General features: G+C 47.4%; 1 protein-coding gene across 1 annotated transcript; it reads right to left on the bottom strand.

Moving 5' to 3' along the window:
• Positions 1-28: 28 nt before the first annotated feature.
• On the bottom strand, positions 29-15927 carry LOC311319246 (transcription initiation factor TFIID subunit 4-like; the record flags this gene model as incomplete). Its single annotated transcript, XM_084450739.1, has 15 exons — positions 29-849; positions 3620-3742; positions 6221-6277; positions 6880-7005; positions 7586-7716; positions 7954-8123; positions 8463-8574; positions 8718-8793; positions 9739-9924; positions 10831-10920; positions 11058-11180; positions 13203-13370; positions 13785-13874; positions 14324-14487; positions 14739-15927. The coding sequence occupies 15 exons, from the start codon at positions 15925-15927 to the stop codon at positions 691-693; spliced, it is 2964 nt and encodes a 987-aa protein (XP_084306865.1). The 3' UTR covers positions 29-690.
• Between the last annotated feature and the right edge of the window lie 164 nt (positions 15928-16091).

Here is a 16091-nt window from a genome sequence, read left to right as displayed (position 1 = left end):
AAAAAACCTATCAACCTAGAGAGAGAATAATCTTCTGAGGTGATGCCAAAAGAAAATGACAGGATGCTCAATGCCATGCAACTCAAAAGTGGCATGTTTACCGGTATATGATGCTGAGAAGGCATCACAGTACTTTTGGTACATTCATCTGACATCTACCAAGATTCAATGCAACTGATTTGACATAAACATTCACAATAAAGTGTGATGAATAAAATATGTTAAAATATTTAATTACTGTACAAAACGTAAAATGAAAACGATGCTGATTTTGTGGTAGCAATAGATACATTTTGACTGTCATGTCCATATTATTTATGTAGCATCCTGAGTGAGTAGCTGTTGAGATACAATAGCAAGAACACTGATGTACAATCTATTGGGTTTTGTTTGGGAATGACAAGTTTCGGACAGACACTCAAAAGGCACCCCTTGAGGTACAGCGCATGAGTCAAGTGAAAAAACTAGCCATGTGTTCCATAATTCTAGGTTTGTGTAAAATCAGGGGTAACATTATTAGATTAGAGCCAGTTAAAATCTGCATGATATTGGAGGGAGGTAGGGGGTATTAACAGTAGACAGGGAGAGGGATATGCCATAACAAGAGAACGAGTGTGTGAAGAGTCAGGGGGCGTGAATAAACGTTTAGAGGAAACCTATGGGGCCGAGTGCGCACCCCTGCGGGACGCCCTACTTCAGTAGAGCCTTGTAGAGCAGTAAGGACCTGGATGTGGTCCTCTCCTGCTCCAGACAGAGGATAAAGTCCCTGAGGTTGACTCTAGTGATCCGCTGACGTTGCTGCTGCCGGGAGGAGGCTGAAGACGAGCTGGCCCCTGAACCCGAGGCAACCTGCTGAGGAAAAGGACTGTTATGGCAAAGATGGCATGAGCGACCAGCCTCAAGTGACTGCATCTTAAGTAGGTAGGTAGGTACTGCATTTGTAACGCGCTCCCCATCCAGTTGTTACACTGGCCCGGAGCACAATTCACACACCAATGGCGGCAGCTGCCATGCAAGGCGCTTGCCTGCTCATTGGGAGCAATTTGGGGTTCAGTGTCTTGCCCAAGGACACTTCGACAGGTAGTCAGGAGGAGCCGGGATTCGAACTACCGACCCTACGATCACTGAACGACCCGCTCTACCTCCTGAGCAATACCGCCTCCCCAAGTGAAAGCCTTACGGGTGCCTAAATAAACTCATTTAAAAAGGAATACGTGGTTGAATTGTTGAACCGCCAAAGCTGTGTTTTTGGGAGATCCATCTTTTCATTCCCTGACATAAAACTCAACCCTTTTCGGGAAAAAATGTGTCCAAAACAGACTATCCCACAGAGTGGAAGGCTCAGACCTGTGTGTGAATCACCACACCTTCATCTAAGAGGCGTGCGCCAATCTTCAGGAAGGTCACACCCTAACCCCATGGCTATAGTCATACACAGGATCTTTCCCTCCATTTAAAGACATTGCTCCAACAAGCCTGACTTTCCAAGATTGTAAAATATATTTTAGGAACAGAAGAGTTAATTAAGGCAAATAAATTCAAAGGCTTGACTATGTGATGTCAAACAGAGCGTGACTGGAAGCATTGCTTCCCATGCCACTGAAATGCCCTGCGGCTTGTTCATTGGAGTGAAACGTTTGGAAGAACACTGCAGTTAGCAATGTCAATTTCTATGTGAAAATTCTTAACGTTTTCTGGAAAAAAAACAACAACCAGTTAATTGCGAAAATTCACATAGCCTCTTCCTTACAAACAAGAGGTTCACTGAAGAAGTTCAGGAAAACTATAAGAACCAATTCGAGCACACAAAAAATTTGTTGGGCCTACTGGCCGACCTCGCAATAGTCCTGCATCTGTTGGACTTACTTAGGCTACTTTGTTCTGGGAGCCAGGGGCACTGCCTATTGTATACAAAACTAGGCTATACCATTTCCATGTGTGTAGCGCCCAAGGGGAGAGCTGACACCAGAGGATAGGAATGAAGCTCCAGGTCCATACAGGAACACAATCAGAGCATTATGAAGCTCAACAGCCCCCCAGGCATGCTAACCTTCTTCTCTCTCCTTCTCACACAAACACATGTACAAGCACACGCACACACACACACTCTCTCTCTCTCTCACACACACACACACACGCACACGTACAAGCACACACACTCTCTCTCTAACTCACACATACGTACAAGCATACACATTCTCTCTCACACACACACACACACACGCACACACACTCTCTCTCTTACACTCACTCACACACACACGCACACTTTACAGCCTAGGGTGTGTCCTCCTCATTCACACAAAACACCTCAAAACACCTCTCAATATAAAGTGGTAGATACTACCACCATCGCCACACAATAAAACCCAACAACAGAACATCCAAGATAACCAACCACTCTGATTGAAATCACACAGAGATCCTCGAAACTTGAATAAGTTGCGTTAGGAAACTCCCACTCGCTCGTAAAGCTCAAACGATTTTCAGTTCTCGGAACCTAGTTGGTTGGCGCCGTGTATCTAATCTGCCCTGAGGAGACCCAGCAGGCTCTCATCTGCAGGCCTGATCAGGCTTGAGATAGACACATCAGCCACAACCCCCTCAGGCAGTGTAGCTGTGTTATTAGGCTAACAATACAGACAACCTTTTGCATTTCTATTGAACTAATAAACTCACGACCTGGTTGGATTAGCCATCTAACCGAATTGCACATGGATAAACCAATAATTAACTGTCTTATGTTATGACATTCTACACGCCTTGTACTATGACAGTAGCAAGTTGAATGAGAAGATCTCACACTAACTATAAGGTGAGCATGCTGACCACCTAGGGCTCAGATTTAGACAACACTTTTCCATCCCCCTCACTCGTCGGCACCTGGCAAAATTCATTACCCTCAAACTCCTAAAACGTTCCCTTTCTCTCCAGCCTTCGCCCCCCTATCCCAACCCCAGACCCCCTCACCCAGGGCAGAGGCCTCTCTTGCTTTTGTTTGGGACCGCCGAGGGGCGACCCTCAGGGCTTGACGAGGGAGGAGGGGGGGGGGGCGAGGAGTGGAGAGTGAGGGGGAGGGGGGCCTGGGGGGTGGGGAGTGGTGCGCGTGAGGCGCCCGTTCTGCGACCGGCCTGGGGGCTGTGTTGGCCCCCCTGAGGCTCATTTCTGCGGAGCTGAAAATCCATGACTCCCCTTAGGGAGGTGGGGGCGCAGACACGCCCACAACAAGGCCTGCGGGCACATGCTGACCCCCTTTGCTCAGCTCTGGTCACATTCACTCTCGACCAGGGGGGGATGGGGGGGGGGGGCTTCAGTGTGCATCAGACAGACGGACGATGTGTGCATGTGTATAATTCGGTGGCAGGGAGGGAGGGGGGAAGTGGAATTGAAAATATTTCTTTGGTCGTCTATTATCCATCAGAGGTTGAGTGATTCACCCAATCACAAGTCACAGAGAAACAGTCACTAAGCTCTGGGGAAATGGTTTGAGTAGAAGGCAGGGATTGTTGTTTTACTGTATATACGGACCGAGGATTGTTTAACTGTAAATATATGGACTGAGTAGCAGGCGGGGATTGTTTAACTGTAATGAGAGAGTTTTGTGAGGGGTTGCGTATACCTCAGGGCCTGCTGTGGCGCCCCCTGGCGAGTCCATCTTGCGTTTCTTGCGGGGCCCTATGGCAGCCAGAGCAGTCAGGTTGGCTTCTCTCTGTCTGATCTGAGCCTGCTCCTGCTGCTGCATCTGTGAGAGAGAGAGAGAGGGAGAGAGACAGAGAGAGAGGGAGAGAGAGACAGAGACAGAGACAGAGAGAGAGGGAGAGGGAGAGAGACAGAGACGGAGAAAGACAGAGAGAGAGAGAGGGAGGGAGAGACAGACAGAGAGAGAGAGACAGAGAGAGACAGAGAGAGAGAGAGAGAGAGAGAGAGAGACAGAGAGAGAGAGAGAGACAGAGGGAGACAGAGAGAGACAGAGAGGGAAAGAGGACACATAATTTACATACACCTGCCAAAAGACAAGCAGGAAGTAGGGACAAAAGCATGTCATACATGGTCCCAATGTAAAATCTTGTATTTGGCTGACCTATCTCAAATGGCCCAGTGGCCGGAAGGCCAACGCTTCAAACTATCCTCAAACCACTGCCCTCAATTCAAGGCAACATTTACATTCTCATTAAGACACTAAAGCTAATTAGGAGAGAAGTGATGCACATGGTACACACGCGCGCACACACTCGAGCGTGCACGCACGCACGCACACACACACACACACACACACGCGCACACGCGCACACACACACACAAACAGCTGCCTTCACAGGCTGATGACGCTCTACTGTGAACTTGGGCCTGACCCCTAGGTTCAGATGAAGCTGAGGTCAACAGCCTGAGGTAGCTTCCTTAGGGTGAGTGCGGAGTGGTGTGAGTGCCCCATGCGTGTGTGCGGCCCGTGTGTGTGTGTGTGTGTATTGTGTTCATGCAGCAAGGCGTTTGTGGGTCTGTGTCCAGCGGTGCTGTGGGGGCAGAGAGGGGCTCAGCAGGCCGGCTGCGTCGCCTCAGATCTCAACCTAACGCTGAAGAGACGGAGACGCCAGGTTACAGTCCGCCGCTCTGGGCTCAGATCTCAACCTAACGCTGAAGAGACGGAGACGCCAGGTTACAGTCCGCCTCTCTGGGCTCAGATCTCAACCTAACGCTGAAGAGACTGAGACGCCAGGTTACAGTCCGCCGCTCTGGGCTTCAACAGCCTCCTCGTCTTCACCGGGAGGCCAGACTACAGAAAAGCACTAGTCTGTTTGGCACCGGACATAAAACGTCCCTCTTCTCCTTCTGCGTCCTGCGCACGTCCAAAACCAGCTGAGCTTTCATAGTGGTGGCTCAGTGTTTGCATGTATCAATCAACCGTTAAGCCCTGCTGAGGGGAGGAAAAGATGAATGAGGTGTGAACTAAATGAGCTATTCCTCAGAATCTATATTCAATCAATATTCTCCTTCATCAACCCTGTTTGTAGAGAACTATGTGGTAATTGTACTTGGTAATTGTAAGTTACACTGCTATAATATCAATTGAACACCCATTGCAATTTAAAAAAAAAAATGTTGGGTTAGGGTGAGTCAAGTCTAGTTTGAATCCGGTTACAGTCTCATAGGCGCAGAGCCCTCAAACTTTTATACACTAGAAAAATGGCAGGTCACGGTGATTGTACACATTTGTTGTTAATAATGCTCACTTGGGTCGCGAGACAGACTCTGGTCCGAACCGGCTGGTCCAGGGCGGAAGGAGCAATGATGACATGCTGAGAGAGTAACGCGGGGTGTGAGGTATTGATTTTGGTGGCGTGTTTTGGTTTGTTCGTTAGCAGAATTACACATGATTATTTCATGAAACTCAGTGGAGGGGTGTATCAATGGCCGACTTAGAACCCATTCCATTTTGTAGCGGATCCAAATCACTTTGGTAGCGGATCCGAGTCTAGGACTTTGGACTATTTGCTGAATTGTGGGAGTGGACGTGGCCTTCAAGGAGGCCAGTGTCCTCCTGCAGAGGAACCAGGGTGCTCCTGCACACCTTTGCATGTTTCGGAGGAGGGGGGTGAAGAGGAGGATGAAGAGGAGGATGAAGAGGAGCCACCACATTTCTTTGATCTGAAGCATGTTTCTCCTCGTGCTCATCCTTGATACAGATAATAAACCGCTGCTGGCTGAAAAACCTAATTAAAAATGCAACTCTTGTCAGCTGGAAAAAAAACGAAATGCAACTTTGCTGGCTGGAGAAACAAAAGCAACTTTTCTAGCATTAAGCAGTCAGTGTGCAGACATTGTTTCTTGAAAAGCACTGGTGTGAACCTATTCATGGGAAGAGTTGTGTGTCCGATATGTGTTCGTTGATATATGACCTCCAGGACAAACATGTGTGGACGCAGATCTCTGAGTAACAACCCTTGTGGCCCCTCAGGGGCCCTGCAGCGAGACACCGGCAGACGCTCACCCAGGACCCAACCAGATAGCGAGCGCCACTTGAGGTGGGCCTGTATGAGATTTCGTATCCTACACGCTATCGGGCGTGAAAAAGGGCATTTGTGAATTTGTCATTTTTTACACGAATACTCATGTCAAATGCACTGACCAGTACAAGGAAGATGGTGACATCCTAAACGCTTGATAAGAGAGATGTAGAACTTGCCCTGTTTGCTGGTCTCGAAGGTAATTAAATGTAGCTTACCTCCTTTGCTTTCTGCTTCAAGCGAGCCTGCTCTGGGTCCTCCTGCCGGGCACGGCTCTAGAAAGATCACAGAGACAGAAATACCACACAGATGGACATGAATAAAGGGAGGTCCTGGTTGCTATTAGCGCTTCAAACTGCTGTCAGTGACAAGGCGACATTCATGACTTGTCCAATTTACAATTCATGAGAGTGAATTAATCAGTGCCTTTTAAAAGTCACTTTCCTGAAGACAAAAGATGGCAGTACTCTACGGTACAGTCACTTTTAGGAGCTCTACAGCTCGCGTTGGGGTGAATGACAGGTAATGGAATAAAGAAATAGACCGGCTCTCAATTCACATGACAGTTGCTGATACGACCAGGGAGTAAGCGGCAAATAATGAGCTCCTCCTGGATGACACCTCTATTCTACAAACAGGCTAATACAAGGACATTAGTGAGCGTGCGTGCGTGCGTAGTTGTAGGAAACCGAATGATTTCTTAAAAGGGAAACGTGGGTGTGGCGTAAACTTCTACGCTAATTACCTCCCCTTACTTTCATGTCACCCCCCCCCCCCCATGTGGTGGGGGAATGGAGGAGGGCAAATACACTCACACATGCACACAGACCCAGAGACAGGCCAAGTGTGTGTGTGTGTGTGTGTCTCTATACTGTACCTTGGCAGCCTTCAGAAGGATTTCTCTCTCTTGCTCATCCTTCCTCTGTTTCTCCAACCTCTCCAGCTGTTCAAAGAAGCGCAGCTGGGCTCTGACATCAGACGACTGTTCATACCACTCCTCATCCTGCATGGGGGAGAGAGAGAGAGAGAGAGAGAGAGAGAGAGAAGGAGAGAAAGAGGGAGCAATAGAGAGAAAGGGAGAGAAAGAAAGAGAGAGGGAGAGAAAGATAGTCAGGGAGAGAAAGAGAGGAAGAGAGCAATAGAGATAGAGAGAGAGAGAAGGAGAGAAAGAGGGAGCAATAGAGAGAGAGAGAGAGAGAGAGGGAGAGAAAGAAAGAGAGAGGAAAAGAAAGATAGTCAGGGAGAGAAAGAGAGGAAAACAGAGCAATAGAGACAGAGAGAGAGAGAGAGAGAGAGAGAGAGAGAGAGAGAGAGAGGGGTTACACAAATGTCAGAAGAATCCCAGAAAGGTTGAATTCAGTTCAATAGTTCCAACACTACTCAGGGCACTTAGTAACACACTTAATTAAACATTGGGGTTACAACAAACAACATCATACAATGTAAAACAATGACAGTAAATAAACGTGTAAAAACGTTAACAAAGGATGTGCTCCGGCTCTAGCAAAATTGTTTTGCTAACCATTTTCATGAATTGTTTATTTCCAGTTGGCCGTGTGTTTGTGCGGGCTCCGTGGTCTCACCTTGCCTCCGTCCGTGCGGTGCTGGGCCACGGTGGACACTTTCTCCAGGATGGAGCGCAGTCGGAACTGGGTGGCGTGGGATATGAAGTTCACCGCCTCCACGGGGACCTCAGTCACTCCAAACCTCTTTGCTGAGGATGAGGAGGAGGGGGGGAGGGGGGGGGGGGGTGGCGGTTTAAGCTCACTGGCATCACAAAAGGAGACCCGTCGGCGCCAAACCATCTGGGCGAGTTACCCGGTGAAATAAGCTGGGTCTAGGGCCTCTGGAGAACGCTTCCCCTAAATGTATCGATTAGGCCTCGGTAAAATACTTGTTGTAAATGCTCGGGATGCGTCATTTATGTGGTTGTTATTTGGATGTGGCATACCGGTCTCCAGGATGCGTCTGTGCAGAAGACCTGTGGGCAGAAACGCCTCGTCCTTGCAGGAGCGAATCTTGGTGCCCACCAGTTCAGAGCTGGTTGCCAGGATACGGGCGTTCTCCTCGTTCAGGTTCACCCCGGCCATGGACGCCACATCGTTGATGTCATCGTCATCCCTGCGGGGAACACATGCACCAATCGAGAGTTTTGGTCGGCCATACTGTGCAGACCAAACAGGGATGATTGGTTGGTGGGTTTAAGTTCAGTCTGAGCATACAGTAGAAACTAGTCAAGGGACTAGACAAGTCTAACGTCCCTCTGAGAAGAAAACAAAACGCTTAGAGAAGAGTTAAAAGGGAAGAGGCTGCCCTCATGTGGTTGATCTATGCATCTACAATGTGAAAACTGTCTCAAACAAATGAAGGAATATCAATTGCAGAAGAGGCGGCGCCCTTTGAGGAGGCATGTCCTGAAATCACTAGTGTTCCCCAGCCAAAGACAATACACCTCCTTACCTGAAAGTCCCACCCCCCGGGTCGCTCAGCTTCTTCTGATTGGCAGTGGCCTGGGCAGAAAGACCAATAGGACTTCTTCCTGCTATAATAGTCCCCCCTCTTGCAACTGTGCCTTAAGAAGAATGAAACACATAGCAGCTATTCAATAACAATAGGAGGAATAAATAGCATTTGATAGAAGAATGGAGGACTAAGCACAAAAACATGGCATGTTGGACTGTTCCATTATGTGTGGACGGGGGTATTGTGCAGTACCTTGTGGCCGTATGGTCTGGGTGATGACCATGGGCATCCGGGTCTGGACCCCTTGCACCCCCGGTCTCCTCACACCCTGGTGAGAAGAGGATTGAAAAGAATAAGAGCATCAACATAGATGTTATAATCAGGTTAACTATATAAGAGTTAGTTAACCTGATCATCAACTTAGATGTTATAATCCGGTTAACTATTTAGGTGGAGATTTGATAATGGAATACAAGGCTAAAAGGAACTCTTAGGAATTAAAGACAAGCTAAGAACACAGTAAAGGCAGCGGTGTATCTGTAATGTCTAATGGCCTGTACAGACTACACCATTTTTTTTGTCTTTCACGATGGTCACCATGTCAGATTAGGTGATCACAGTTGTGATTGCCACTACTCTACTTGTGCAGTGGAGATCGGTGGGTTGATTTTGGTGTCCTTTTTGATTTTGGTGTGCTGGGACTACTGCCTCTTGTGGTGCCAACAGAGAAATGCAGGCCAAGATTGTCCGGATTGACGGAGGGAGGGAGGGAGGGAGGGAGGGAGGGAGGGAGAGAGGGAGGTAGGGAGGGAGGGAGGGAGGGAGGGAGGGGAGGGGGAGTGATAACCGGACAAACGCTATACTAGGTGCGCTGGCTTTCAGCCACGCAAAAAAAGTAAATTGTAAAATATAATTAGTCAAATATAAGTTGGGATGAGACCCCCTGTCTGCTCTGCGCTCCTGTCACACACTGTTTTGTTTTGCATTTGACAGTCATGTCTTTGCCCTGTCCTGTCCTGCGTGGTCTTCAGCGTACGCCATTACCCTAGTTAAATTCCTAGTATGTGTAAACCATGTACATGGCAAATAAATGGATCTTAAATCTTGAACTTGCAGAAAACGAAGAGGCGCGGATCTTCACACTCATGGGCAAGACTTCTGGCGAAAATATATTGTCCACACGATAAAGTTGTCGCAACTCTAGCATGATAGAACTGAAGCATGGTGGAATTGCATGTTAGCGCTACTTAGAACCGTCACGTCTCAATCGTACCAGAGCGGTCGTGGCTCCCAGGGTGCCGGCTGGCCTGGCGGAGACCAGGGTGGGGCTGGTGGGTAGGCGAGCCCGGATGGTGGTGGTGGCGGTGGGAGCAGCAGCCAGGGCCGTGGCGGCGGCCGTGGCCGTCATCAGAGACTGCTGGTTGTTCAGTAAGGAGAGACGCAGGGCAGGGAGGCTTTTCTGTGGGAAATATAGGAGAATATTAGGATGAGATAACATATAGAGTCAGATAGAGTCTGTTATATATCTTGAGAGGTATTAATGACAACATGGAAAACTAGTTATTCCTGGTACTGACAATGTTATCAATAAAATGTTCAAAAACTGGAATAGTCTGAATTAGAGGTTGACATTTTTTCGGGATTTCCGTGGGTCACGGGTTTCCCGCGGGAGTCAATTTCACTATTCATCATGTGATTGGGACAGGAAAAAAAGTCGACGGGAGTGGGAATTATAATAACAGCTCTTTTTTTCCATACAGAAATGTGCATTTCTAATATAAATAAACACTATTATTTTTCTAACATATTGTAACTCTGGGGTATGAACTGGGAATGTTCTAAGTTATACCTACACAGTGTGTTCTGGCTTTACTCTACGTTCTACTGTTCGCTGCAGGTGACAATAAAAGCGGACTTAGTTGAGTTTCAGAGGACTACAGTCTCACTCTCCCTTTTACTGCTAGTTAGCCATGACGCAGCGCTACAATATAAACTGTGAAAGTGCATTTCCACAGGTGAACTGTTCTTTACTGCCAAGTGGCATCTTAACTTACTGGCCAAACGGAGTGACTGAATAAAAAACTGCAGAAGAACAAAGTCATCTAAGAAAAGGAAAATCAAAAGCTACGGTAACATCTCGCCAGGGACTACAAATGTAAACTAGCCTTTTGGCTGATAAAAAAACATTGCTTTGCTTTAAGACTCTCTCGCCAGAAAAAAAAAATTAGAGGGACTAGAGGGAGTGAAACTCCACTCCCATGTCACCCTCTAGTCTGAATGAGCTAATAATGAGTCTATTAGCATTGAGCTAATGCGCGTTAGCATAGCCATTGAGCAGCATGGCAGGGGCGTTTTCTGTGCCAACCTTCAGGAATGGGATGAGGTAGGGCTGGGGGGAGGATTTCAGCTCAGCCTGAAGACGAGTGGTAAACTCCTCAGGCTCGATTTTAGCGTCCTGGTCAAAGAAAAGAGTAGAGTTATGTGTGAAATAGTTCTTTAAAAATAACAAGCTTCTATACAACATCTATTTGTGATGAACGACACGGTAAGACAAGCTTATCAATCTGGCCCCAGGACGAAGTCGAGGCTCACCAGTAGATCCTGCACCAAGGACTTCACATTCTTGGAGGTGTCTGGCGAAGGGGAGTTATGGGACGCCAGCTTGATCAGTGTGGCCAAGAAGTTCTTGCACTTCTTCACATTTTCTTGCATTTCCTGTAAGAGGTCATAGGTCATAAGTAGTCTTTATATGCATACATAGAGATATACTAGGTCATAAAGTATTCTTTCTACACAGAGATATATAAATCTACTGGGTTCTCAGGTGTTTGGAACCCTTTTATAGACATATCCAGGAAGGGGTATGGTTCAACCTACAGTAGGCTATTCATTAGTTAGTAACAATGTAGTCTCGCATAGCCAGACCTATCTCCACACTTCGTTTACGCTGTGCCAGCGCCGGAGACAGGTCTGGCTGGACACATTACCATTCTGCAATAGGGGGGGAAAAAAACGCAGTATTTCTTTAAACCAATCACAGTCGTCTTGGGCGGAGCAAGCCCCGGACGCAGCGACGGTGCTCTTGCAAAATAGTCTGGATCGAATCTGATTGGTGCCGAGAGAATCTCTCGGCCTGAATCAGATTAATTTGCGTCGCCAGTCTCGCCACTGATTGGGCAGTGTGACAACGAATGACAAGGTTTATTGCCAAAACCTACATCCGTTGAGTCAGACTAGTAACAAAGTAACTATGAACAAGCCAGTCATATTATTGTTAGTGAAATCTCCTCCTGTAGTTTTGTGTTCTAGGGATGGGAATTAGGGATGCACCGATTGCAAAATTCTGGGCCGATGCCGATGTTTAAAATAACAATCCGGCCGATGCCGAGGTTTATTTTATTATATGTTTTATTCCCCCTTTTGTGCCAAGGAAACAAAGAAATGATTGCCTGCTTTTCAAATGGCCAGTTAGATTTGATGTGTTAAAATCCTTGGCTGTAGTACCTCCTCTTGAAATGTCACTTGAACAAGTTTTACAAGTTGCATAGTGCATATCTTTGTCTGAGATGGTGAAATATTCCCACATGGACATTTTCATTTCACTTTAATTTGAAAGCAAACTACACGTGCGTTTGCAGCGTTACGTCACGGATGTTCTCCGAATCTGCAGCTGGGTAGGCTACGTTTTGCAACAAAAAAAGCCATAATTGTTGCGACATAACATCGGCCACTACCATCGGTGAATGTCATTTTATTTGCCGATGGGCCGATGGCAGTCAACAAGGCCAACATTGGCCGATGCCGATGTTCGGTGCATCCCTAATGGGAATCTCCATCACCAGGCCGATGTCACCACATGTTACACTAGGCTACTAACACAGTCGATACAGGAATGTTGCTACAACGTAACATTTCATAGCGTGCTGCAACCTAACATTATTTGCAAGTGAATAGAAATCCCTATCTGGGAACACATATCCCTCAAACCAGCAGCTATTTTTGACCACGAATAACTTTTCAGACCATTCAATTATGTTTGCAAAAGTTATGTCCTGTCCCTGCTGGTCAAGAGAACAGAGCTAAACACACACGCGGTCTGAGGACAGTCCGGAGAGAGAGGGAGGGAGGTCTGCAGAGCGCGCGCTTGAGAAACAGTTGAGAGAATGTTTGAATGCAAGCAAAAATTTGTTTGTTTTTTTAAACCGCTTTGCAAAGCAGCATCACTGACAACCAGGTAAATAAATCGTTGATTTTACCGATGCAAAGGTGTTAGAAAGCGATGCATCGCGAGTTCATCCCAAATTGTATCTGGTGCACACTTTTTCAACCGGTGCAAATGGTGAATCGTCCCATCCATAGTGTGTACCAAACATCTTTACAACTTGCTATATTAATACAGTAGGTTACATGTCTGACTGTATGTAGCGCCCACAGTGAGTTTTAATAAATAGGGCACAACGTTTTGGCCAAAATTGCTTTCTTCAGGTGCAGTTAAAGAAGGCCATTTTGGACGAAACGTTGTGCCCTATTTATTAAAACTCACCGTGGGAGCTACATACAGTGTGCGGACATTCTCTCTGTCTTAAGTTTATTCATTTTTGCAGAGCACCTGGCACTCTTTGTTTGATGTGCGTGCATTCTAGCACTCAGCTGCTACATGTCTGAGTGTGCCATTCAATGCTTAACATGGTGTCAGTGATAAAGTTGAGTTCAGACATCTTGTCTGGGTGCACAAACCATGGAGACGACTGTGGTTCCTGCGCCAGGGGCTGCGGCAGGTGTGAGGCCGGGCCTAACTGCTGTCTTGGCCAGGGCCTGTCCCCCAGTGATGACCGTCTGGGCTTTTTGTGGAGTGGTCATCTTCACCGACACGGCCGCTCCAGCAGGAGCCACTGTTATAGCCTTCTGGACAAAACAAGTAAGCGGTCAATGTAACTCGTCACATACTAGCATACAGAGACAAAATGCCCTGTACCACAACATAATGCTAACACACAACAGACAAAACAATATTCAGAAAAAACACAACAAAAAATTCATAGAGACAAGACCATTTTTTGCAAGACAACACAAAGATGAAAGCCAAAACAAGCCTATGCTAAAACACAGATGAAGAAATACAATGATGAAGAGTTGAAAGACAAGAAAATTACTTTAAAAAATTTTAAATTAAAAAAACAAGATGAAAGAAGATGAAATAATAATAATAATGTTGTTAGACAAAACAATTGACTAGTCATATCAAAGAACCTAGGACTGGGGTTAGCTGAAATACTGCGTGTTAATTGGCTTGGGTTAGCATGTAGTGGCAGGGCACACCTGTACAGCAGGATTGGAGGGGGAGGCAGACTGCACCACTCTGGTCTGTCCGGGGGAGGCCAGACGGACAGTCTGGGGCGTACCAGGGGCCTACAGACCGGAGGGGGAACAAGGGGTCAGTGGTCCAACAAATGAAGAAACAGGCAGCACGAAGACCAGCATAGAGACTGCACATTGTCACAATGTCTGCTCTTGGCAGATTGATAGGAATTGTGAACATCAACATCTCAGGACCTCTTGATGCTTGTGACCAGTAACCACTTACAAGGGGACGTCCTGGATATAGTCGCCAATTTATGATACAATTCATGGTTGTAGAAATACAAAGAATGACAAAGTTGAAAATAATGTAAACGTGTTGCTCTTTCGTGCTTATCAACTCTGTTAAAACTTGTTATACTGTGTATTGTTGTTAGATGCTAGAGCGGTCTGCATCTATGCCTTAAGGAAAATCAGCCGAACGTATTGACCCGGAAGATTTGCTAAAGATACCTGTTGATGTTCATAATGACAACTATCAACTCCAGGCAACATCGCACTTGACTGGGGGTGCTTACCCGGATGGTGGCCCCAGCTGTTGGGGTAGCAGGCCTGGGGGAGATGTTGGTGACCGTCTGGCCTTGGGTCTTAGCCTGAGCCTGGGCCAGAACCTGCTGTGGGACCATCACCAGCTGCCCTGTGTCTGTTCGCACCAGAACCATACCTGCAACGGAGAAACGCAGTCAGTGGCATATCTTGTTTTGCTACTTCACAGTTTGTCTGGACATTGTATGCTATCAATGGTTGACGGTTTCGTATAGGACCTAGGAGGCTGGCTCCACTGTAAATTTGCTAATCCTCCTCGGCGTAATGCAAATTACCCACAACCAGCATCTAGGAGCAATGTCACCCGTCACCCTAACACTAATTTGGGGAGTAAGTAGTGCAGTACATAGCAACAGTAGCAATCCTTACCAGGTGGGATGGTAAATCCAGGGGGCAGCTGGATCGTAGTCTGCTGCGGAGGCCTGACTGTCAGCTGTGGCGCCACAGCCCTGGTGGGACTCGCCGCCACCAGCCCCGGTCTCTGCTGCTGTACAGACGTAGTCATCACGGGCGCGCCTGGCGGCCTCATGATGGTGACTGTAGGCTGAGCAACTCCATTGACCGCTGGCTTGACACCAGCAGCGAGCGTGACCGCAGTACTTACGGCACCCTGTGCCTGGCTTATAGGAGAATTGACAGCGGGCGGGGGGGTGTTTGCCAGAACTACAGGGTTCCCGGAGACGGGCTGGTTCGGTACCATCATCTTGGTGCCCATGAGTGTGTTGCTAGGGTTCATGACCTGAGATGTGGTGGCAGCGGGGGAACCTGCACTTTGTGTAATCAGAGGAGAAACCTTTGGGTCTATTCCGTTCTGTGAGATACTGGAGACTGGATTAGGGTGCCTTTGCAACGCAATAGAGGGAGAAGCCACGGTAGACTGAGGTACAGGAAAATTGGGCTGTGAAGCCATGGACACAATGATATTGGAGCTACCAGCACTGACAGTACTTATTACAGTGTTGGCCAGCGAGCCGCCAGCCGCGGCTTGGGCAGCAACGGTGGGCGAGTTCTCCAACTTCACAGCTGATGTGTTACCGTTCAAACTCTGTATTCCAGGTGAAACAGTCCTGACCACTGCGGTTGTGAGGTTTGGGTTGGGAGCAGTCACTACTGTGGTGCCCGCTGGACCCAAAACAGTCCCTCTGTTGAAGCTGGTAACGTTAGACTGAGTAGGCAAAGTTACAGACCCTGGTGTGGTAGATGTTCCATGTGTTTGCAAATTGGATCCAGCGTTAATAACGCCCCCAGTAGAAACAGAAGAGGTAGAAGAGGTTAGGATCTTGCTGGACTGCGCCTCATTGGCGTTGGGTTCCTGATTTAACCCCGCTTTAGGATGTCCTTGTTGTGGCGGCTCCAGAGACCCCACTTGATCACGCAGTTTCCCTGAGAAGTGATTGACAGCGCCTGAAGGCCCCTCTCTCTTTACGTCGGAATATGGTGCAGGCGAAGTTTTTTGACTTCCAAGTTGTGATTCCAACGAGCCAACTAGGTCGCTAACTGCTTTTTCATCTACCTCATTGAAGAGCATGTCCTCCAGTGGGTCGGAGGCTCCCGCCATCTTTGATGATAGACCGTTGTGCAAATCGTATTTTAGAATGTACGCATGCGTGCAGGCATTGTGGTGTTTTCCATCAGAGAAATAGACAGCCTAGAAATGACTAGAAATTACTGAGAATGTGGGAAATAAATACTGACCGCGATTCATGGCTTTAGCTTAGTAAA

The sequence above is a fragment of the Borostomias antarcticus genome, assembly GCF_949987555.1.
Source record: "Borostomias antarcticus genome assembly, chromosome: 16".
Taxonomy (NCBI): Eukaryota; Metazoa; Chordata; class Actinopteri; order Stomiiformes; family Stomiidae; genus Borostomias; species Borostomias antarcticus.
This window is presented reverse-complemented; position numbering and strand designations above follow the sequence as displayed.